This window comes from Sapajus apella, unplaced genomic scaffold (genome assembly GCF_009761245.1).
Source record: "Sapajus apella isolate SASKATOON/1434 unplaced genomic scaffold, GSC_monkey_1.0 scaffold42, whole genome shotgun sequence".
NCBI lineage: Eukaryota > Metazoa > Chordata > Mammalia > Primates > Cebidae > Sapajus > Sapajus apella.
In genome coordinates, this window is record NW_022436982.1 from 12,913,350 (window position 1) to 12,939,188 (window position 25,839).

Below are 25,839 nucleotides of genomic sequence, written 5' to 3' on the forward strand. Positions count from 1 at the left end.
AAATAAAAAAAAAAAAAAAAAAGGAAGAATACAGATAGCCCATAAGATACTCCTTGAGGACAGAGACAGACTGAATAACTTTGAAAGACTATTATTAATGAGAGCTTAGCATCTATGGGCTGCTGTGCTTTACATATATTAATTCATTTAATCCTTCTGATAATCGTATCTGGTGAGTGTTGTTATCCTTCCATTTTATAGATGGGGAAATTGGCTCTAAAAGAGGAAATTGCTACAAATATGCCATAGAGGTAGTAGGTAGAAGTCATAGGATCTAAATACAAGACTTTCTTACTCCAAAGCCTTTATTTTTTAACAACTCAGTTATATTGTCTCTAGATGGTGATAGCTACCAGATAATAAGGCTTAAAACAAGAATAAATCCATGCCTTTTTATTTAGACAGATATAAATTATCCAAGAAAGTACACTGGAAATGAACAGTGGCCAGTTCACCATGTTTAATTAAGAAATAACTGCCTTGCAAAAATGAATAGGCACTTTGTCATTGACATCTACAATTAAAATGCAAAGTACATTTTTTTCAGTCAATAAACACTGCTTATTTATCATTTTGACAGCATTGTTCACTTTCAGTAAGCCTAGTTAACCTCGTAAGATTGGTTACTATTGATGTAATCACAAAAAGATAACCCCTATTGGCACCTTCAAATAGAAATGACCACTTAACTGTGATGAAGAAAGGAAAACAGAAAAGCAGCAAAGTCAGGAAGACACTAAGGTTCACAGTATAAAGTCCCATTAAGTACTATAACTTGGTGCCATAATCACAGAATCTAACGCTGTAGGCCTATAGCCAGGCTACCTAAAACCAGGCCTAAAAAGACACAATGAAAACCCAATTGTTTAAATCACCCCAACTAACCTCCAGGAGCCCATCAGAGTCTGAGGAGAGGCTGGCTTCATGTCTACATACGACGACCGCAAGGCTGCTTAGGGCTAACAGCGCATTGCCTTTCACTACTGGACTCTCCCTGTTCAAAAGGAAAAAATTTTCAACAGGGAACTTTGGTATTAAACTAGGAGAAGAGAAAGAGCTAATAATATAGGAGGGTAGATGAACTCAAAAAGCAACTTGTATTCTTTTACAAAATCTTGTAAAAGTAGGTCTGTTTGTTCCCTGAAGCCAACAGTTTCTTTCCTTCCCTTCTGACTCCAGGGCCGATTCTGAACTCTTCTTATCAATGCATGGGTCATTATGCCTTTTTATAACTGAAAAATCCAAGCTTAGTAAGTTGATGCTTCCTAAATTTTTATTTCATCATTTAACATTACATTTCCTAGGCTCTCTTCTGTGTCATCTTTGGCCAATTTAAAAATACTGATTTGTTCTAAAAACATAACCAAGACAGTTATGTCAATAAGCCCAGCAGAATAGAATGGCCTTTGGCTTCTCTGAAGCTCTGGTATGTTGAACTGGCTTCAAGCAAACCAATTCAGACTGCATACCTTACAACTTGACACACGGCAGCTTTTCTCACTCATTATTATCCTCTCCTTTCTCTTAATATGGGAAAGCTATCAACCTTAAGGCCAGTTTGTAATATAATCTGGAGACCCCAGATAGGATGCAAATAAAAAACAACTGTTTTTAGACTATTTGGACTGAAAGTTGCCTTTTTATATCATCTAAATGGTAGTCTTCTAATATTAGCAAGAAACTCTTACGTTTGAATTCTAAATTTAACATAAAAACCTGAACCTTTTAAATATACTCACCACTTGAAAATGTGCATTTAATATTATTACATAACTCTAAGCTGATCCTATAAAGTCCCCTATGGGGCACCAATGAGATGCTCTAGGATTGCCAATTCTGTTATAACAGAACTCCAGTAATAGAGCTCCCATACCATCAGATAGTTCCGTTCTCAGCCCTACAATGTGGGTTTCCATAAATACAGACAATGTTCCCCAAAATCTGGACTTGAAATCTGACTCTGAATTCGGTGTATGCTCCAAGAACCGCTTCCTGCTTAGCTCAGGGCAGAAGTAGAACAGATATGAGGGATAAGGAAGATTTTCAACCCTGCTCCCTAAACAAGCCTACTACCTCCAGTCCCAAGCCGCAGTCACAATTGAACACCTGAGTCAGTGGGTATTAAATTGTTGGTGTATACATGTGTTCTTGCAATTCTGCTTCCATTTGGTAAGAATGGGACTCAGGACTTGCCATTAACAAGTCCTTCCATCAATCTATTCACCCATGTCTCCCTTCCACTTTAGAATGGTTAAGCTCTGTGAAGGCTTGAAGGCATGATCATTTTGTTCACCCGCCCCACCTCAGTTTATTCCTCCATGAGGTCGGTCAAAAGTTAGTAAGACATCAACATTTATAATGGGGAGGGTTGGAAGACAAAATGGGAAGGAAGCCTTCAGGCGTAAGCAGATGGTTCTAACCTGGGTTTTGCTAGAGTTCTCCAAAGACAATTACTGAGCACTCATATAGATAATAAGAAAACACTAAGCAAACACAAGGAAACAAGTGAGATGTGGTAGTTCCTAGATGCCCTAGCCATAAAATCATTTAACAAAAACAAAATTAAATACTTTATTTCTAAAATTATCTCTTTTCACAGAATGTCGTGAGGCCTTTCCTACAGCAAAATGGTCATGAATTTCTAAAGGTGAGTTTTAAAAATAGTTTCGAATTCTGAGTGGTATGAGAATTAGATTCTCAGTTTTTATTACCCTGCAGAAAACACAAGGTCACTAGAATCTGGGTATCAAATGTCACAAAACCAAGGTATTAGATAAGGTAACATAAAAAGCCATTTTTAACCCCAAAATTCTGAAAGAAATTAGCCTCAGTTTAACAGTACCAACAACTATTTTATTTCAAATCCTTCACTAGTGTTGACATACCTGAGTATGTATTATTCTTAACTAATGGAGAAAAATTTATTTAAAGCCACTGGTAATAAGATCTTTGGTTGCAGAATGAACACATTCATATTTGGACAACAATATTTGAATTAAAAACCTAGTCCACTCTACACAATGCAGCCCTAGGCCAAATTACATATTTCACAAAGGTACCAGGAGTAATTCTTAATCATCTTCATGTTCCCTTCATGCCTACCACAATGACTTATGGATAGAAGGTACTCAATACACACTTAGTAAAACAAATTCAAGGAGGAGCTGGAGAAATGGAAATCTGTAACTGGTTCAGTAAAAACTCATCACCTTGTTGCTCGAGTAACTATCCTCTACCAGTCAAATGACAGCAACTAATTTGCATAATAACATGTCAGCATTGGTACAGTATTTATCTATGCAGCGCCACTGACATTTTAATTAAATTGTCCTTTAAAACAAAATGATGTTATTAATCTAATTAAAAAGCACAAGGAAGGATGAGCTACCATGATGCTTTCTTAGGAACAAAGTATTACATTACATATTAGTAACGTGACTCAGTACTTCAGGGATTTTTATCTTCAGGTTTAAATCTGTTTAATAAATAATGGAAATAAATTTACATCAATTATCAGGTTTATATGTGTTCTGATTCTCTCTTAGCCCTATCCTTGAAGCTTTAAAAATGTTCTTAAATGAACAAATTAGGATCATCCCAGAATTGGTATTTTACTTTTTGCATTTAACTTCTAGCTCTGAACAAAAGAAGCCCTACCCTGACCCAAATCAGCTGCGACAGCTATATAGCTACAGAATGGAGAGCTAAGCTGGCAAGGGGCAGTGGTGAAGGCCTCACAGGGTTAGAGGAAGCCAGTGGGAAGGAGCAAAGACAAGGTGACAAAATGATTCTTTTCCCCTGCTCTGTGACCCATCTCTTATTCACTTGCTGCCATTCCTAGTCTTGTCAGGATTGCTTTATTAAAATAAGGTCTACAAGATACTTTGTAAGTTTTGATGAGAAGGTAATGCCATGAGAACATGAATTATTTTCACTCTATATCACTGAAAATGTGAACACACTTCCTTTAGGTATTAGTCACACAGTGACGCTTTGTGAATCTAAGATTATAGTCACATTGGAATAAAACTTTAGTATGAAAAATTGCAATAGCTACTAGATGGGAGAAATCATAGTTTGCTTTAGTAGAAAGTTGGTAGTTTCTTCTTCATTCAAGCTTTTGGCTGTAAATGTCAGAGCACAGCTTTTAAAAGGATATAAGTAGACTACATAAGAGAACAAACTATGAAAAGTAAAAGTCAAAGACAGCCTACATTGTCATCCCAGCACCCCCTCCCTCTCTGATATGCAACTGAGCCCTCTCCTACTGTGTCTGCAATTCACCAAACTGGAAAAACAGACACGAATGAGTCTCTGTCTAAGTTCTCTGTACTTTAGTTTTCATTTTGTCAACAGATATTTCCCAGTGCCTTCCATGGGACTGAGTCAGGGGAGGACTGTCACTTCTATTTTTCTTTAGCCAGAAGACACGAGGCTGAATAGTGATAATCTGCTGAGATCAGACTTCACAGTTAGTGTCTGTTTAAGAAATTACTGATAGAAAGCTAACTCTAAGGTAGATCATTTTTTTGTTTTTATTTTGTTTTGTTTTTAAGGCAAAATCTAGCTACAGAAGATTTTGGGACAGGAAAAGGATAAACTACACTACAATTTAAAAATTTCTAGATGATATGGACTTTCAATACATGAAAACCTTTGGGTCAAAGGTTTACCTGTGTTAGTTGGGGGCTAAAAAGAAAGGAGAGAAACAGAAATGGCAGCAGTTAGAAGAGACAGTGGAAGGAAGTGAGTGTAAGTGGCATGTAACTTACTACCAGGAACAGTTAGTCAGCTTATTAACAAAGGAATTTGAAGAGATTGGTCAAGCAAGTTCATTCAGGTAAAATTTTTTAGTGAGAGTTGGCTTAAGGTAAATAAGAAGCATAAAGGCAGTGACACTCAACTAATTTTTGTTAAAACCATAAGCATATGACTAAAACTGCCTTTTTTGCCTTTTTAATGGGCCTTTGCATTAGATTCTACTATTTAAAAATTCAATTTTTAGAAATGCCGAACCCAGTAACACCAATGGAACAAAATGAAGTACTACCCACATAACTCAGATTAGCAAGGATTTCTTTTCTTTTTTTTTTTTTTTAATCCTCTTGAACTAAATGACAATCCTTTAAAAGCACATGTCATTTGTTAGGTATACAGCAAGGGCTCAACTTCAGTGACTCCTGATATAAAAGTTATATCTGGTACCAATCCCTATGTATTTTCACAAAAAGACATGTAGTAAGAATTCACCTATCATAAGAAAGGGTAACAATTTTTAAAAAATAATTTAAAAGTACTCTAAAATCCTTAAAGTTATGAAATGCCCTAAAAGGAGGAAATGTATGTACCTGCAAGGAAAATGTATTTATAAGAAATGTCTGATAAGAGACTAAATGGATCTTACTTTGCAGCTGTCTTGGTGATCTCATCAGTCAGCATGTCTCTAATCCTGAAATAAAGATGGAAAACAAATATGAGTTTATGTTAGAACAAGAACTCATTCCTTTCCCTTTTTCATCAATTAATAAGAACCTCCAGCAATGACTCCTGATCTTAAAACTATACATGTAGAATTTTAGTGTAAGGTGAAAGAACTGTAATAAGAGCTTTGCTTCAAAGACAGCTTCACCTTTCTGTTCATGACGTCACTGAGTAGAGGTAGGGAGGAGGTGAATGTGTAATTGAGGGGGCATGTACTAACAGTATCATCTCTGATGGAGTGTCCATTATATACAAGTATCCATTATGTTACTCTCTTCGACGGACTGAATGTTTGCATCCCCCACCAAATTCATATATTGAAATCCTAACCCTTTCAATGTGGTGGTATTTAGAAGCCCAAAATGACTAAGAAATTCTCTCTTTTTCACATGTGAGCTCACCAAAACATCATTTTCCAATTTCCAAATTGCATATATGAAACAGTTGCTATGTGTGTATAGAAAATGCAATTTCAAACTTTGGTTCTATTATCATGGGAAAGCCAAAATAAAACAATTATACTTGTGGGTTGGACAGAAGGTATGCACAATTCAAATATTTATAGGCCCTAATTTTTTAATTAAACATAGAATTTTCAAGATAAAGTAAAAAACAACCACTGGCTGTAAAATTTACTTTTTTAAATGGATCATTTTCAATATACACTTTGAATTTTATAAATTCAAAGGTTTTATAGATATTATAAAGTTGTATTTAAATATAAATTATATTGACATTCATAAATATTTGCATTTGATATATAATAATCTCTTAGCTATTCAGCACTCTGAGAATGAGTCAATCTTAAGAGCCAAGTTTTTCAGACAGGTGCAACACATCCTATAGACCTTAATCTTGTATTTTTTAAAAGCATTTGACTGTAAATTTCTCTAAAATATATTATCTAATTTCTGTATTCCTAAATGGAATATAGTCCATTTAAAGTAATAGTTCATGGGTCAATATGGAATATTTACAAATGATGACCTATGTATACTTATATCTAAGGTCAAACCTTCCACTTGTACACTAGAGCTCCCTCTCTACTCCCTCCTCTCTGCTGCATCACCAATTTTTCCATGTCTACTTGTATTACTCCCCTTAGCATGTGAACATACTGTAATATCCACCCTCTAAAAGAAGAAAGAAGAACAAGCCCTCCAGCTGTTGCCCCATTTCTTGGTCTGTTACACATCAAAACTCCTGTAAAAGATTATTTATGCTTGATGACCCTAGTTACTTCCTTCCACTCTCTAGGTCCTTCTATAACCTGGCTTTTACCTCAACAACTCTACCAAAACAGCTCCTGTCATGATCACCAATTACCTTCAGGAGACTGAATCTAACGCTCAATTCTCAGTCCCTATCTTCGCTGCCTATCAGCAGCATTTGACACAGTTGGTTGCTCCTTTCGTATAAGGCCTTCTTTCCTTGGCTTTTAAGGTTTTACTCTCTTTTTGTTCTCTTCCTACATCATGGATAACTAATTGTCCATCTGCTTTATAGGTTCCCTCTTCATCTTCCCCACCCCTAAACATAGAACCAGGCCTCATTCTTTGGAACTCTCTTTCGTTACTCAATCCCTAAGTGACCTCATCCAGTATCATGAATTTAAATGCTATCAATATGCTGACATTTCCTAAACTCATCTCTCTAGCACTGTGCTCTCCTTAGAACTCTAGACTAGTCAACAACCTGTTTGCTATTTTTAACTGGAGGCTAATGAGGCATCTCAGGCCCAAGTCCGAAACCTGATTCCTACCCTATGCAGACCTGCTTTGCTCTAGTCTTCCTTGTCTTAAATGGAAATGGCATGCTTTCGTTTAGAGTTAAAATCTTGGGTTATCTTTCTTTCTTTCACATCGTTCATTTCAATTATTAGCATTTAAAACATATATCTGCCTTAAAATAGAATCAAAATCAATTTAATTGTCCACCAGTAATATCCTAATCTAAAATGATTATCTCTTGCCTAAATTATTACAACAGACTCCTAACCATGGCCCCCAGAGTATATTTTCAACATAACAGCTAAATTTAAAATCATCAGTCAGATCCTCTGATTAAGATCTGTCAATATTTCTCCACCTTACTCACAAAGTCCTCTTCGTATCAACAAAGATTCTCCACCCTGTGATCTCCCAAACTTCTCTGCTCTTATGTCTACTGCTTCCATCCTTGCTCTCATCCACGCCACACAGGCATTGCCAGGTACACATCCAGGGCCTATGAAGAATTCACTGTTTCTTTTTCCTAGAACGCTCTTCTCCAGATATCAGCTTGGCTCACACCACCACTTCTTTCAGGTCTCATTCAAATGTCATATTATTAAAGAGACTCCTGAACACCCTACAGAAAAGGGTAATGCCACCCTGCAACCTCCCCCAAGCCTCATTCATTCTCTACTCCATCATGTTTTATTTTTCTTCCATGAATCAATTTCTATCATATTCCCTATGTTTCTTTGCTTATTATACATTTCCATCTACTCAAGTTTTAACTTTGGAAGGACAAAGAAGGGGCTTTGTTCAATGCTGTTCTTCTGTGCTTAGAACAGTACCTGGTACATGACAAACAATAAACACTTTTTGAAATAATAAATCAAGTGATGACTTGACTTCACTTTGGGATTGTGTTTCAATTGAGTAGGGATGCTGAAGAGCTCACTTCAAGGTAGCTTATCAGTTACTGCAGATTTAACTATATTATTCTGTTTTTTTTTTTTTTTTTTTTTTTTTTTTTCTGAAAGACAGGATTCCTCCATGTTGCCCAGGCTGGTCTTGAACTCCTGGGCTCAAATGATCCACCTGCCTTGGCCTCCCAAAGTGCTGGGACTACAGGAATGAACCACTGCATCCGGCCTATAATTCTTAAGAAATTTCTAGGGACTTATCTCCTTTATAATCATATATACATGGCCCATGAGTTTCACCAGGAATATATATCCATAGGTCTCTCTATGTATTTTAAAGAACTTGGCAAATATACTACTCTCACCAATTATTGCTTTCAGATGATAAAATTAAAAATAGATGCAAAAGAGCAAATAGGAAGCAAAACCATCTAATCCTGAATCCAGTATCATAATGTTTTAAACTTCATTGCTATTTTTTAATAAATCTAGAAAATTAATTTAGAATACAATTAATCAAACACACAGTTTCTGCTTTTCTACATGAGCCAATTGTCAGTCAATGAAAACCTATAATCAAATAACCTTTGGCCAGATTTTTAGATTAAAGCAACCTTTGGTTGTAGACAATGCCATTTACACTTGAGGCACTTTATACTTACACTTAGGCTGGTGAAACACAAATCCAATAGGGTGTTCTTCTCCACCCATGTAACACTTTAAGCTGCTTTTAATGAGCGAGCACTTATGTATTTGTAGGTAACATAGTGGGAGTTCCCTAGGAAATGTCTGCCCAAGAAATTAAAGCCATGACATGGTAAAGTTGCTCTTAATAATTATGTCTTGGGGGAGAGGGGAGCAGAGGAGGGCAGAAGTAATCCTTGACTACATGTGAGGTAGGAAAGCAATGAATGGAGTGGGAAAAACAGAATTTTTCATTCAAAAGCATATAAAATAATCAGTTACAGGTGGAAAAGGGAAAAAACAAGCTGTTTCCATATTGTTTTAGATTGTGTGTGTGTGTGTGTGTGTGTGTGTGTGTGTGTGTGTAATTTATAAATAAAGCTCTCCATCTTATATCTAGGGAATGGGTTAAAAAAAAAACAAAAAAAAACACATCTTGTTCCCCTTCAGGCTCATACAGAAGTCACTCCCACCAATCTTAAACCCTTTAAAGTAGTTACCTTTCCCCTCATAGCTCACTTCCCATGACAAATAATGAGCATCTGAACACCAACCCTTACCAGAGCCAGGCTGTGCTTTTTTTGTACTGCACCTCCTCAGGTCCTTCTTTTCCATGTTTTAACTGCAATTCCAGCTCTCCTAGTCTTCCCTGCAAACAATCATAGCATAAATCAGCATGCAAACCGATGGCTGAAGTGATGTTAAAATTTCTTTGGAAAACACAGATATATCCTTTCCCATTTGGCCTTAAGCGTTCCTGATAGAATATTAGATTATGAAAGAGGATGTGTGAGGAGAAATCACATCAATGCTAAGGCTTTTTACATTCACTAGAGGTAACATCCTAGAAAAGCTGTATGTTTGGCAAATGTAGTGCAGAAAATTTCATTTTGGGATACCTACCTAATTGAATTTGAATTTCAGTGGCCCCATTTATCAAATCTCCTACATGCTAGTGAATCTGCCTTTGTTAGCAACTGAAAATTTTAGCTAACATCAAAATATACCAAGATTGGAGGCCATATACCAGTATTATAACAGAAAAGGAGAAAACAAGTTGGATAAAGTATACACCACTTAAGATTCAGGTACGATACAACTTAAGCTATTCTCCAACAGCTCCACATTACACTTCTATTTCTTGAGTGAACTTATACAAATAGATACCATAATTCCCAACTTCTACCTTGTGATAAAAATACAGCTAAAATTGTCCCTTTAAGTTCAAGTCCTTTAAATATGTATTATCTTTTCCATTTTCTTACTCAGAATTATTTTAATTAGATGCTTCCCCCTCTACTCCATCACCAATTACATTATCTAAATGTAATTAAAATACTAATTTGTTGATGGGCCCCAACTTGGACAAGAATTCAGCAGTGTAATGCCCAACCATTATTGGAAGCAGATGGCCCAGTTTACAACTCACAAGCAGTAAACAAGAGTTCTGGTTACTTCACATTCTCACCAGCATTTGGAATTTGCAGGCTTTTGATTTTTATCATTTTGGTGGATATGAAATGGTTTTTATGATGGTTTTAATGTTATTTCATTGTTTACTAATGAGACTGTTTACTAATATATTGAGGTACATTCTATAGAAGAAAAGTTTATATCTCTCCATACTCAGAAAAGTGATACATATTGAAGAGTTTAGGATGTGGGCTCAGAACGCCTCGGCCTAATGCCATTTACACTTACTGGCTGTGTACATTTAGGCAAGTTACTTCACTTCTCTAAGCTTCAGTTTCCTCATTTGTAAAATGTGGCCAACAAATATCTCATGGTATTAAAGCATCACATAAAATAATGTAAAAAAAAAAAAAAAGTGTCTATTGAACACAGTGCCTAATAACAAATAATAGCTACCATTACCAGATTTGTTGTCAATAACCAAAGATCTCTATCTCCCTCTTATTTTTTTATAAAACCGTCTTTCATGAATTTATCTAAATATCTCCTGAAATAATTCATATTTTTATCTGTATAATCTCATGAAGTAAGAGGTTCCAAAAATGTAGTATCCAGACTATAAAGTTATATGGCCTTGTACTTCTCACAGTTACTAACCCTGTGAGGGCAAGGACTATTTATCAGTCTACAGAGTTTGTGTATTCAAGTCAGTTCCTGACTCACCGTACTCTGGGGCTCACCAGTGCAGGCACTCTGAGATGTAAGGGACACTCTATTCACATCCTTCACAGTTTGTTTGCTTCTATCATATCCAACCTCATTCCCCACTTTCAAATATAGAATTCTGGCCTTTTCATTCTACCTCTGTCTCTTGGAAACTACAAAGATATTAATATTGGCCTCCCAGGAGTCCAGGCAAAACACAGTATAACATAATTTTTATTGCCTGTCTCAGTTATGCTTCTTAAATTATTCCTCTTTACTCCTAAAACATTTCCTAAAACGGTTTTCCAAAAAAAGACAAAGAACAAGAAATTAAAAGGTTAAAATCCGTTTAAAAATAAAACACAAGAAAACTAGAATACACGTACCTTCTTAAGAAGGCCTACCATTCTAATCTTCCCTGCAGTCATAAACCAGCACAACCATTCTATTGTGACTAAGTAGTTTTCATGTTTTTTTTTTTTCTCTGAGTCTCTGTACTTTTCTTTCCCCATTTCTGGAATGTCTCCCTAATCCCTGCCCTTCAATCTACGTTGGGCTTTTTACTCAGATCCATGTTGCCTTCCAGTTCTTGACTTATTGGCAATAGAGAGATCCAGCAGCATTCAACTCAGTCATCTCTGCTTTCTGATTAACATTTTTGGTTAAGAGTGGAAAACACTTATTGGGAACAAAATGGCTAAAGTGATCACCTGAACCGAGGTTTCTGGATTGCCTGTAGATTCCAATGATTAATCTAACTACCCCCTCTGATTTTTTTTCTCTAGTGTAGACCATAAGAACTTGCTGATTATAGTAAGCAATTTCACCTAGCTTCCTATACATTTAAAACAAAACAAACATACACACACAAAAAAGGAAAAAAAAAAAAGTAGAAATTGTCACAGAATAACTTACTGGAAGCTGCAGTTCCTGACCTGGGCTCCGATTTCAGACTATTTGGCAACAACCTGGCCAATTCAGGAAAAATCTCTACAGGCGATGTGCTTTCATACCTCTCTCCTGTTTGAGGTCATATTCACAATTCCAAAGAGCCCTTTTCACAAAGGCTGGAGACCTTAACCTCCGTAGCATCCCAGAAGGGTAACAAGATAAAGACTGCAGAAGGCTCCTAACCGAAATGGCCTCTGTACCATCAATTGGCTTCTGTCTACATTTTTCATCTTAATGAGAACATATCTAAATATCTCTCCATGTCAACCACTTTGAAATGCTTATAGTTAAAAACTCCAAGTTCCTGTGGAAAAATTAGGCAAGACTTGAAGCAGACATCTAAGCAGAAGCCACTGGTAGTGTTCAGATCTCAGACTTACTCACATCCCAATTAGCCTCCAGGAAGTAATAGAGAACGTACCTTTTAGTGTGTTTCCTAGGCTTAACTGAATAAAACATGGCTTCTCTAAATGATCCTCTAGTTTAATGCTAAAAAGTATGTCTAGCACCAGATGGAAGTAATTCTTGTACAGAAAAAGTGTCTTCTAGGACAGAAATTCTTGATATAGACAAGGAGTCTGGCAGTTGCTCCAATTATTCTAAGACATCATAAACTCTTTTTAAGTGTGTGGACTCATTTAAAAAACTTGTTTAAGCATAAAAGCATCAGTGTACTTTCAAGTAATAGTGATAGCCTAAAACACATTGCTGTACTTTTAATACTGCAAATCTTATTTTAATCCATCCTTTTACTTTCTCTTCTTTTGTCACCGATTCTCAATGGAACTGGACTTACTAGAAATCCAAAGTAAAGAGATTTTAAATGATAAATAAAGATATAAATCATCACCTTAATAGCGGAATAACTGACCTGCAGTGCTAAAACTTATGAAAAATCTGGAGATTTTTCATAGATCAAATAGATCTGCCCTTTAAAATATTAAACAAATTCACATTATTTATTATAACGATTAATAACAATGTTAGGGAAAATACATGGCACAGTGGAAAAGGCTAAGGGTCTGGAGTCAGACAAATCCAGGGTAAGTTCCCGTACTTTCATTTAGTGCCTGTTGGGTTCTGAGCTGTTTGCTTTGCTTTCCTAGCTAATCCTGCCTTCCCCAGCTATAATCCCATTATACATGGGGTTCATACATCCACTTCAAAGGGTTTCTGTATAGATTAATTAAAATAATATATGTTAAGTATTGGACACACACTAGTTACTCAACAAACCATAGCTCTTATTTAAAAAAATCATTGCTTTTTTTTAATCAATTGCAAGTCATATGCAGAATTATACTAGAATCCTATTCAATTTAGCTTTTCTTACACTGAGAGCTAAATAGAATTCTCATTTCATTCTGCAGGAGGAGCAGCTATTCGTCCCTTTCTCCAGGTGCCCATCACATTTTGAACATCCTTTATTAACACATGAAAGATGCTGTACTGGAATTGCTAGTAGGCACGGTAGGCTCCCTCACTGAACTGGGAGCTCATTGGGAGGAAGGAGTGTCCTTGGTATCCCACATACTCAGCATAGGACCTACCCAATAAAACATGTTCCATAAATGTTTGCTGAGGAAAAAATTCAAAATAACTTGGGGAAAAGTGAATATGAGAAAAATTCCATACTCTGACTTGCAATCTTATGCTTCTTCACTAAAAACTGTAATTGGCTAAGGGTGTGTTTAACCATGTTAAAGAAATATAGAGACATGAGTCATTCATTCATTCACTCATGCATTTATCCAAAACATGCTGGGTGCCCAGATGCTGCTGAAGATAAAAACTGGGTAAGAAAACAATAAGAAAAAGAAAATGATAGTTCCAAAGGAACGTCTTTAAAATGTAGATTACAGTATATGTAGGGGATCTTCTAAAACGGTTTGCTCTAAGTTTGGCTGGTAGACTACGTGGATTTCAGTCATCTGGCAGCTTGTAAAACATGAAGACTCCCGGTCCCCTATTCATTTCTAATGAATCAGAAACTATGAAGATACATTAGTGTTTTGTAAGTTCTAGGATCAATAAGATGAGCTGCAAAAAAGCTTTAATTTGAGATTAGAACACCATTGCCCAGTCATTCCTCTCACCTCATCCTACGCCCCATTCTCACTGCCCCCATCATTTTGTTAGCCAGCTATTATCTCTAACCACAATATCCCACTTCTCAGCCTCCGTGAAAATCTTATTCTGGTACATAAATTCCTTAAGTAGTATCAGATTTTTTCCATTTTTCTTAATAATCAATTTTAAGCTAGGAAAAACAATTAAGCTAGTTGTTTTCTTATATTGTTAGCTGTATATTCCCCAACTGATTAAAAATAACATCTAATTTTCAAAATTCACAAACTATAACTTATAATATTACTGGATCAAATAAAGTCAAATTGAATATATCTCATTCATTTAGTGAGCACCTTGTATGTTTATACACTTATGTCTGGGGCCAGAGACAACAGAGTTCCTGCCCTTAGGAGCACAGAGACAACTGGAGGTTCCTAAAAAATAACTAACATAGGGCTTCAAAAAGGGAAGCTCAATACTAAGAAAGTACACAACAAGGGCATATAATCCAGTAGAGGGAGGAGTAAGGCACACAGTGCCTCCCCAGATAAACTGATCTAAAGAACAAGTATAAATCAGGTGGGTAAAGAACAAGTAGAAATTAGGTGGGTAAAGAGGGAATGGCAGGGTCAGAGACAGAAAAAATAGTGTGTGTAAAAGCTAAGAGGTTCTAAAAGACATTTGAGTTTAGGAAAACAAAGAAATTTAACAAGGCTGAAACAAAAATCTGGGGGAAGGGTTAAGAGATCAGGCTGGGGATGTAAGCAAGTCCAGCATGAGGAAGCACAGGTGTATATAACGGAAGAAGATGAGCTCAGTTTGGGATGCACTCAAGTCAGGTGCTATGGGGCAGCCAAGTGGGAATATCCAGAAGGCAGCAGGGCTGAGGAGAGTGGCACTCAGGAAGGAGCTCTGGATGGGAGACACAGATTTGGGGGGCATCAACGTTTAACCTTAAGTGCAGCAATGCATATATATATATGCCTCACATTCTTTTATGAGTAAAAATAACCATCACATTTTTAGTAGTGCTTCTTTCCCAAGTGCTTTTATATTAAATACACATTTTCAGTAAAATGTGAGATAAGGAAACACTTCCTCAAAGCAAACCTAACCTGTGGTTTCATTACCTGTAAAACTGCATGATAAGCTCGATTCATATACGCAAGCCAGGCCTGCGGAAGAAAAATCGCACGGTGCCACTCTGAAAGCTGGATATGAACCTGTGGGAAAAATGTGCCATGGCATGTTAGATTACACAATATTAAAACAGAATAAAATTAAAACTATATCATCAATTCTTTCTTTTCCTTTATTTAAGTGGTTTAGGTTCTGAAAACAAACCAAATCAGTCTAGGATCAGAACCACAAATAATATCTTTTGGATATTCCTAAGTAGAAGAGTTTGGAGTTTTGCGAAGGCAAAGTAAGCCTAGAATTTTGTAAATTGAAGCAAATACAATCCTACAATAACAAGTTAAAATGTACATGTCATACAAATCTGTCCTTGAAGATTAGGGGGAAACTCTGTAAGGCCTCTTGCCAATGTCAGGAAACTACGCATTGTCTAAAAAATCCCCCTAGTAATTTTAAATAAAAATAAATATTCTCATATCCTGTATTTCCAATATGACCATTCTGAAGTAATAAACTTATACTGCCAACAGAAATATCATGTTTTATAGAAACCACAGTGGTAAGAGCATGCAAATGAGTACAGCACACAGTAATTGTACACACCACTAGATAAATGGCCTTTAATCAGTGTGGGTAAACAAGAGAAAAATTATACATGCCAACATGGAAACCCTGTTTCTCAACAGAGGCCCAGGCAAAACATCTGGTTTTCATAGTCATTTCTGTTTCTACCTATTAGTATACAGCTATCTTGCAACAAATCTTCCCAAGGTCTGCTTCTGTTAAAGAGAGATCAAACAAGAAAAACAGTCACAGTGCATCACATTTCATGATGCCTGTAACACATCGAAAGTCAAACAGCTAAAACTTTAGTTTGTGTGCTTAGAGCAAAAAAAAAAAAAAAAAAGAAGAGGAAAAAAAATTTGCATGTAATTACACCAGAATCCTGACAGTGTTTAAGAACATTTTACTGTATTATACAAATTAATATTCTCAAGTGCCTTGTGATAGGGAAGAAGACAATAGCCTTTCTGAATATAGTTGGTTCCCATTGCCTCTGTTATGTTCTTTAATCCCAGTCTTAGTAAAGGCCTAGTACATACAAGGTACTGTAAAAAGATGAGAGGATTAACAATCAGTCTGTGTCTGCTTAGAGTTTTCCACCTAGAGAGAGACCCAGAAATGGACACAAATAGACTATAAGGCAGAATTATGATGAATCCATGGTATAAAGAGAACAAAGAGATTAATTCTGACTGCTATTACTTCTCATGGCATTGCTGTCTTTAAAAAAAAAAATTGGATCGCAAACAGTATGAAACAGATACTCAAACCATGAAATGAACTTAAAATTTTAAAGACAGGACTTTTCCTGTATAAGTACTTCAGCGAGCAGCGTGAGGGGAGTTTCAATTCACCAACAAAAATCCTTGAAGGAATGAGTCCTCCAGCTCCTGCTTCTTCTCCTGTTGTCCAGGAAGCAAACCACAACCTAGGCTCTATTTCCAGCTAGGGAGGCATTAATCAGGTCTTGGCTCTGCTCTTTGTTTCCAAAATGTGGGCAACCTTTAACTTTTTCCTATCAGCTGTGTTCCCTTTTCATAAAATATATTAATTATCTTCAAGCCCTATTCTGACACGTGGATTTAACAGAAAGAATACTCAATCACCACAACCAAAGCGTTTATCTCTTACTTTAAAAATCTTAAAATATTTTTAAATTTTTGCCAAATAATCATTGTACTACTGAAAATACCCTAAGCCTCAGCAAATTGGCAAAAAGAGCAATTTGCATGGAAGACAATGGCCTTACAATTGCTTTTTAAACTGGAGTTTAAAAAAGGAAAGGATTACGAAAAAAATGCAAATGGAAATGAGCAAATCAAACGTTCAGCCTCTAAACATGAAAACATTCATGCCAGGAAACCTATTTAAAAGGAGGTTATAAACTCAAGGTTGAAGCTAATCCTCTTCCTGCTGCTTCAACCACAGCTGAAGGTGGGTACAGGAGTGCAGAACACTTCAGCGTAGATGGCAGCCTGAACTCCCCATGTTTTATGGGACTATGCCCTAGTCTTAGTGTTCTATGAAGTCAGCTGTGCACAAATCTCTTTAAAAACGCACTTTCTCGCATTTTCCCGTAATGAAGAGAGACTTTAGAGAAACAGCTTGAAGAAAGCCATGCCCTTACATTCCCATTGTCACAGGCAAAAAGGACTTCCTGGACCATTTTTAACCAAAACACATTTTAGAATGCTATTTCAATTTAATATACTGTATAGCCACCCATATTGCCTATATTTTAGGCTAATATTGCTACGGTGAAAAATAAATTCAATTAGCGTTTATAAAGTGTGACAATTATGTCCAATTTGCTACACTTGTGAGAAGCTTTTGAAAAAAACCCAATCAACAAAATAAGTTCAAATCATGAAGTTGCAACCTAGTTATTTGGCAGATGATAAAGTAGGGTTCTCAACCATAGTTTCACTCAGTTTTAATGAATGTGTGAAATTTATTTTTTCTAAAACTAACTACACATACTCATGCAATGACAGCCATCTGACGGAGCATTGAGATCAATGGTCCTATAGGTACAGAAGAGTAACAGTCAAGTTTCCATGTGTAAGAGGCAGTGAGTTATAATGAAACATGACACATGTGCCCCCAAAAAAGACCATGATAAGAGAATACACCTGGGAGAGAAGAACGCTAATGATGTGAGGGCAGGGATGGGAGCAGCTTACAGGGTTAAACAGGGTGATTAGTGTAGATCTCATAGAGAAGGTGAAGTATGGGCAAAAACTTGGAGGAGGTGAGGATGTACAGATCAAGGTAAGTGCTAGTGGGAATACAAAATGGTTCAGCTGGTATGGAAAACAGTTTGGTGGTTCCTCAGAAAGTCAAACATTGAAACACCATATGACTGAGCAATTCCACACCTAGGTTTCCCAAAAGAATTGAAAACAGGTATTCAAACATATCCTTGTACATGGATGTCCACAGTAGCACTTTCACAATAGCCAAAAGGTAGAAACAATGCAAATGTCCCTCAATGAAAAACTGTAAGGACAAAATATGTGATATGCATATAATGAAATATTATTCAGTCATAAAAAGAATGAAGTACTGACACACTGTGGCTGAACCTTGAAAACATTATGCCAAAGTGAAACAAGCCATGCACAAAAGGTCACGTATTATATAATTTCATTTTATGAAATATCCAGAATAGGTACAGCCAAAGAGACGGAAAGCTGATTAGTAGGGGGGAATAGAAAGGACCGTTTCATGGGTACATGGTTTCATTTGGAGGAGATGAAATGTTTTGCAACTAACATTTCCAAATAGAGGTGACAGTTGTGGAACATTATATATGTACTAAATGCCAGTGAATTGTATACTTCAAAATCCCGTTTGTTTTATGTTATATGAATGCCATCTCAATTTTTAAAAAATGGTAAGGCAAAGGTCCTGGGCAGGCATACAACTGACCTGTTTGAGGAAGAGAAAGGAGGCCAGTCTAACTAGAATAGACAAAATGAGCAAAACAGAGAACAGAAAGAGAAAAAGTTAGTGAATTAATGGTGACCCAGAGAATTCAGGGCCTTTTAGGGCACTGTTCAAGACTTGCTTTTATTCTTACTAAAGAGAGAACCATTATAAGGTTTTGAGGAAAAAAATTACATGATCTAATTTATATTGTAAAAGGACAATGCAGACTGCTCTGTTGACAATAGATTATAGGCAGCAAAGGTCAACACAAGGAAGCCTACTCAGAGGCGACATCCACAATCCAGGAAAGAGATAAAGGCAGCTCAGACAGAGCTGGATCACTAACACAGTAGAATGATGATTTTCAAACGTTTAATTATATAATTTTTCTAACCTATCCCAAATGCAACATGAAGTAAAATGTCAATATATAAGACAAAAAAGTGAAGCAAAAGTTGTCAAGATGAAGTGAGGATAAGAGCTAGGAGCCTGGAGTTCAGCCCTCTTGGTCATTTGAGGTTGTCAGGAGATGCAGGTAGGGAAAGCGACTGACTACGAAGGAGCATGGGGAAATGTTTGAGGGTGGTAGAACAATTTTTATCTTGACCATGGTGCTGGTTGGAGGAATGCGTGCACTTACCAAAATTCATAGAACTAGACAGTAAAACGGGAGAACTCTAGTGTATTCATATTATACCCAAATAAAAATAACATTTAAAATACCTAGTTTGAAAATTCACAAGTTTTAGAAACATGTACTTCTCAAACTTTCAACTCTCACCATCTATCAGACTTTGCACACTTATTTGTCATCATCGTTTAAAATCTAGTCTTCCTGTTATCTTTTCTGTTTCTATCAATATTATCTATTAATATGTCAGTTAACCAGGCTTGAAATTCCTAACTTATCTTGGGAATCTCCCTGGCCTTGAGACTCAATTCTTGAATCTACTTCTGAAATATTTATTATGTATGTCCCAACTTTTTCCTTTATTGGTTTAGCCCTATCTGATTTCTGCCTAGATTACTATGATGCCACCTAACTGATTTCTTCACAGCTTAATATCTTTCCTTGTCCTCACACATCACCCAATGGGGTGCTCCTTCTTTTTTTTTTTTTTTTTTGAGTTGGAGTTTCGCTCTTGTTACCAGGCTGGAGTGCAATGGCGCGAGCTTAGCTCACCGCAACCTCCGCCTCCTGGGTTCAGGCAATTCTCCTGCCTCAGCCTCCTGAGTAGCTGGGATTACAGGCACGCGCCACCATGCCCAGCTAATTTTTTGTATTTTTAGTAGAGACGGGGTTTCACCATTTTGACCAGGATGGTCTCGATCTCTTGACCTTGTGATCCATCCGCCTCGGCCTCCCAAAGTGCTGGGATCACAGGCTTGAGCCACCGCGCCCAGCCTGCTCTTACTTTTAATACATTAATCAGAACCTTCAAAAAACCTTTGACAGTTCATTAAAGAAAAAAGCCCAAACTCTTTCATATAATGTTCAAAGTCTTTTAGTATTACTTTAAGAAATAACCGCTGGCCAAGACCTTCAACCAATTTCTCCACCTGATGTCTTGCTCCTCTCTTTTATATAACCTATATTCTAGCTGCATTGAATTATGAACTGATTCCCAAGCTTGTCTTACACTTCACAGGACCTTTGCACTCACTGCTTCCTCTGCCTTGAATGACTCATTTTCCACTCATTTCTACTTACTGAAATAATTTCTCTCATCTCCTTATTTTGAGTACATCTGTGCCACTCCCATAACACTCCACAGATTCTGTCTTCAGATCTTCATCTCATACTATCCTAAGGAGCAGAGGTCATGTCCTATTCATGCTGGAATCCCTCCCATGGTAACCGTAAAAGTGTCTAGCACATAAGTGTTCAATTAAGTACCTGTTGAGTTTAACAGAATTAAATATGTAGTATTCTCTTTAAGACAAATTCTTGTCATGTGAAAATCATACTACTATAAGCAACTAGTCGTAGAAAATTATGGTGTTCAATTTTTAATCATTCTGGAAACACAAAGGTTTAAAACTTTTTTAAAATAGAGACAGAGTTGTTAAGGAGATAGTTATTTGAGATTTTACAAACGCAAGTATAAAATGTTCTAGCCAGGAAAGGTTTAATTCCAGATATAAACATTGAAGGACGGAGCAAAATCTTTAAAGCAGATACTGTAATTTTTATATTCTGAAATTCTGTAAACTTTTAAATTTGTATCATGTAAGCTTTAATTAAGTATACTTGAAATACTATCACAACAGGAAGTATTGTTCTTAGAAACATAATTCGCAATTATAGGGGAATGATGGGAGAGAAAATGAAAAGGCAATCATGTTTCCTCATACATGTTTTACTACAAGGGACTATATATCCATCTAGTTAGTTAATTTACTGTTAGAATGCTTTGTCCAAAAATTTGGTAGTGCATTCCACTTCTTGAGTGATCTTAATGAATATGATTATTACATCTACAAGAAAATATCCATTCTTAACAGCCCTTCATTAAGTACTATAAATCATGTAACAAATTTCTGATGGCATTCTTTGATTGTCAAACTAGATGTCATAGGCAGAGTAGCATGTAAAAACTGACAAATAAACTAAGTACTTGCTATTAATTTTAAAACCTCAATCTTATAAAGGCATTTTTCATACTTGCCACATGTAAATGTGATCCAAATAAATGTATTTAACTTCAGTTGCTACACAGGCACACAGAAGAATACTGAATCACGACATTTAGCTTTATGAGACATACACATACACACACACACATTGTTTCCACATTCCCAGAAGAAAAACCATTTGTAATTGGTATTAGAGACCCCAAAAGCCACTCAATATCCCATTGTTTATATACAAGAAATAATGGGCTTCAGTATTCTATCAATAGTAATCATATTAGGACAAAATAATTTTCTGTTAGACTTGTCCTCTGACAGACAGTGAGAAGAAGAGAAGGGAGGACACTTTTTAAAGTAAAATGACACTCACCTCTTTTTAGGTGTTTTCTGGAAATTTAATATTCTCTCCCCACCCTCTCCTTTTCCTCCTTCCTTCCCTCTCTCTCTGTCCTTCTCTCCTACCTCTCTGATTCCAATCACGATAACATTAGCTTGCAAGCTGACAACTGAGTCACATCTCAAGCAACCATTTATTCTGTTATTTAATAGAAGGGGAGAAACCCAGTTACCATAACAACCCACATCCATCATGGTAATTATGGAGTATCTAAAATATAGCAAACCATACTTTTCACAGTATTTTCTAGGGGGAATGTGTAATAAGCACAGATACCACTTCTCCCCATTATTATTCACAATGTGAATCTAATTATTTCATGTTACACAGATGCTAACATTATTCCTTGTACTTCATACCAAATGTGTTTTTAAAATAAAGATGACACTGAAATAAAAAGGCAACTACACTTTTTACATTTTAAATGGTTGGTTACAGCACCTGTACTTTTTTTTTTTTTTTTTGAGTCGGAGTCTTGCTCTGTAACCCAAGCTGGAGTGCAATGGTGCAAACTTCAGCTCACTACAACCTCCACCTCCTAGGTTCAAGCAATTCTCTTGCCTCAAACTCCAGAGTAGCTGGGATCACAAGTGCCCACCACCACGCCCGGATAATTTTTGTATTTTTGGTAGAGACAGGGTTTTACCATATTGGCCAGGCTGGTCTCTTGGCCAGGCTGGTCTCGAACTCCTGACCTTGTGATCCGCCTGCCTTGGCCTTCCAAAGTGTGTTGGGATTACAGGTGTGAGCCACCTTGTCTGGCTATGTGTGTACTTTTCTAGGGAAAAAATTTAAAGGAGGCAGAAAAACAAAACCAATTTATTAGGCAAAAATAATCAAATGATTATCACTTGGAAAAAAAAAGAATACAAAACTAAAAATTTTATTTAGACTAGAGCTGCCAGTAGGTTTGGATACGTTTTCCCTGAAAGAAAAATGAAAAAAGAGCTTAATACTAATGCTAAGGCAGAAATATGGTTGGGTAGCAGCAGCAGGATCAGGAAAATTTGCATGTGCCCAAGAATGGAGAAAATAATGAAGCAAAACTGCCATTCTCATTCAGGGACAAATCAGCATCAGCCAATTTAGGTGAGAGTGTCATATCAGAGTTAGAAACGCCAAAGGATAACAAGATTGGCAGCAAATTTCAGGGAAAGAAACTGTCATTCACCTTCAGCTTCCTCTGCAACAGGAGCCAAGTTAACCTCAGGATGAGAAGTAGTTATGTACACATCAGAACAAAAGAAGGTAGTCACTTGAGCTTGGAGAAGTCCTAGCCGATCTGAAATGACCACTAGTGGTTCCCCATACAAAGGAGCAAAGAGAGAGGCCACCTCAGTTTTAGAGAAGTCTAAACAAGACTGTCATTCTGCAGAACTGCTCCTGGTATGTCAGGCCAAACCCCAATCAAACTTGGATCTATGATTCTTCCAAAAGTAACATGGGAGAATTTCACTTTAAGAAAAGGCAAAGAAAAAAATCCATAGTTTTTAAAAATAAGAGGATATAATACTTTCCAAATAAATTTATCACAGATTACATTGAACAGCTAGCTCTCCATAGCATTGAAAATTACTTAGTTTGGCAACCATGTAGTTCAAGAAGTATCAACAATTAACACAAAACAAAATATACTTCAAAATATAGAAAGCAAAGGTGTATAGTCCAGCCTGAAAGGAGCCTGGAAGTCACTATTCCATCTTAACAATGACTAAAAAGCTGAACAAAATATAAAACCAACAACTGTTATGAGATCTGTAAAAGAAGTGATGTCACAGAGCAAAGTGCTGCTCCCAAAGTTGGAGAGACCAACAGGCAGCTACAGAGAGAATCACAACTTACCAAAGCAGAAACCCACAGACAGAAACCACCATAGCAAAGTGCTGGGGGAGGAAAACCTGAATCATTGTTGATGAATGGCTGGAGGCTGAGAATGGACAAGTCTGAAAATTAAAAACTCTAGGTGGACCCAGTCATAAAAAGGTTCCCCACAGCTTTATGGGTTTTAGCTCCAGAAGCTCAATCAGTTCTCATAGTGAATATCAGAAAAAACTCACCTGTGCTCACAGCAGGGTTAGGGGGGAAAAACATTTTGAAAAATAACAGAGCATTCTATTCTTAACAAGATCTGCCATCAGAAAAAAACACATTTAACAGAGTCTAAACTAACAGAGTTTTATCAGAACCTAAGCAGCCTGAAGGAGAGAAATACCCACCTCCAAGATCCTATAGGAGAAGGGAAATAGACAACTCTAGCCCATTCTAGCCATCCTATCCCAACTAAGGAAGTAAAAAAGAGAAAAAATCCAAATCCTGAGAAACACCTGTGAAGGTTCTAGGCTCACTATGAGGTTAAGACCTAATTATAGTATTGTGGAATGACTCTACTCCCCCCACACCTTATCACTACATTACTAAAGACCTATTTACTTTATTTCCTTTTACCTCGCATATTATGTCTGGTTATCAAGAGAAAACTACAATGGAGACTAAAAGGCAAAATACATAGCTTAAAGAGATAGAGCAAGTATCAGAACCAAACAGGGATAAGGCAGGGATGCTGGAATTAACAGACTGGGAATTTAAAATAACCATGACTAATGTGCTAGAAGCCATAATGGATAATACAGACAATATGCAAGAACCAATGAACAATGTAAGCAGAGAGACAGAAAAATCAAAGATCCCCCTACAAAAAAATAAATGCACCAGATGAAAAGCATGGTACCAGAAATGAAGAATGCTTTTAATGAGCTTACTAATAGACTGAACACAACTGAGGACAGAATTTCTGATCTTGAGGCTCTCTCAATGGAAACCTACAAATCTAAAAAGTAAAGAGGAAAAAGAATAAAGCAAAGAAAACAGAATATCTAAGAACTATGGAATAGCTACAAAAATTGTAACATATACAAAATAGGAATTCCAGAAGAATAAGAAAGACAAAATATATATATTAGAAACCATCTTAAGACTTTTCCCAAATTAATGTCAGACATCAAACCACAGATATAGGAGGCTCAGACAACATCAAGTAGGATAAATGCCAAAAACCTATAGGTATGTATATCATATTTAAACTACATAAAAGCATTAATTTTTTCAAATTCTGAAAAAAGCCAGAGAAAAAGATATCTTACCTACAGAGAAGCAAAGAATATTATATCCATTTTTCTACCAGAAAGCATGCACACAAGAAGAGAGTAAAATATCTGAAGGGCTGAGACAGCAAAACTACCAACCTAGAATTGTGTACCCCACAAAATGATCCTTAAAAAATAAAGGGGAAATAAAACCTTGCTCAGAAAAGCAAAAATTGAGAAAATCTGTTACCAGTATATCTGCCTTGCAGGAAATGCTTAAAGTTTTTTTAGGGAACGAGCAAATTATAGAGCTCAGAAGCTTAGATCTAGATAAAGAAAAAAAGGCATCAGAGGAGGGATAACTGAAGATGAAATAAAAGCTTTTATTTTCCTATTCTTAATTGATCTAAGAGATAACAGCTTGTTAAAAGAATAATAATAGTCGTCATGTATTTGATTATATGTGCTTATGTATAAGTGAAATGAATGACAGCAATGATACATGGAATAAGAGGAAAAAATTAGGATTATTTGTTATTATAAAGTACTTGCACCACCTGTGAAGTGGTATACTGTTTGCAAGTAGATGTAGATTAGTTGTAAAAACATACTGCAAACTATACAGCAACCACTTAAAAAGTAAATAGAGAAACATAACTGATATCCTAACAAAAGAGAAAAAATAAAATCATACAAAATGTTCATTTGGAACCAAAAGGGATAAAAACAGCAAAATACAAAAGCAGAACAAAGAATATGAGCAACAAACAGAAAAGAACAGTAATGAATATAGAAGACACTAATCAATATATATGAATCATTTTGGAAGCAAATTAAGATTGTCAAAGCAGATCAAAAACTAAGATCCAACTACATGTTGTCTACAAAAAAACTAATGTGAAGAAAAAGACAGATAAAAATGTAAATGGATAGAGAAAGACACTCTGCTAACACTAATCAAAAGAAAGCAGGAGGAGCTACATTAATTTCATACACAGCAGATGTGACAACAAGGAAAGCTGTCCAGAATAAAGAGGAACATCACATAATAGACTGGTCAATTCTCCAAGAAGACATAATTCTTAAAGTGTATGTACCTAACAACAAAGCGTCGAAACATATAATGCAAAACCTGATAGAACTGCAAGGAGAAGTAG

The 25,839-nt window shown here is 36.3% G+C and overlaps 1 protein-coding gene across 8 annotated transcripts in view; it reads right to left on the reverse strand.

Moving 5' to 3' along the window:
- FOCAD (focadhesin) overlaps positions 1-25,839 on the reverse strand; it is a 289,039-nt gene that overhangs the window by 65,831 nt on the left and 197,369 nt on the right. For all 8 annotated transcript variants that reach the window (XM_032300072.1, XM_032300075.1, XM_032300076.1 and 5 more), the window contains 4 exons: positions 15,067-15,159; positions 9,358-9,446; positions 5,405-5,449; positions 886-994 (listed from right to left, as the gene is read on the reverse strand). In XM_032300072.1, coding sequence (XP_032155963.1) covers positions 886-994; positions 5,405-5,449; positions 9,358-9,446; positions 15,067-15,159 — 336 coding nt within the window. The remainder of the gene's footprint in view (positions 1-885; positions 995-5,404; positions 5,450-9,357; positions 9,447-15,066; positions 15,160-25,839) is intronic.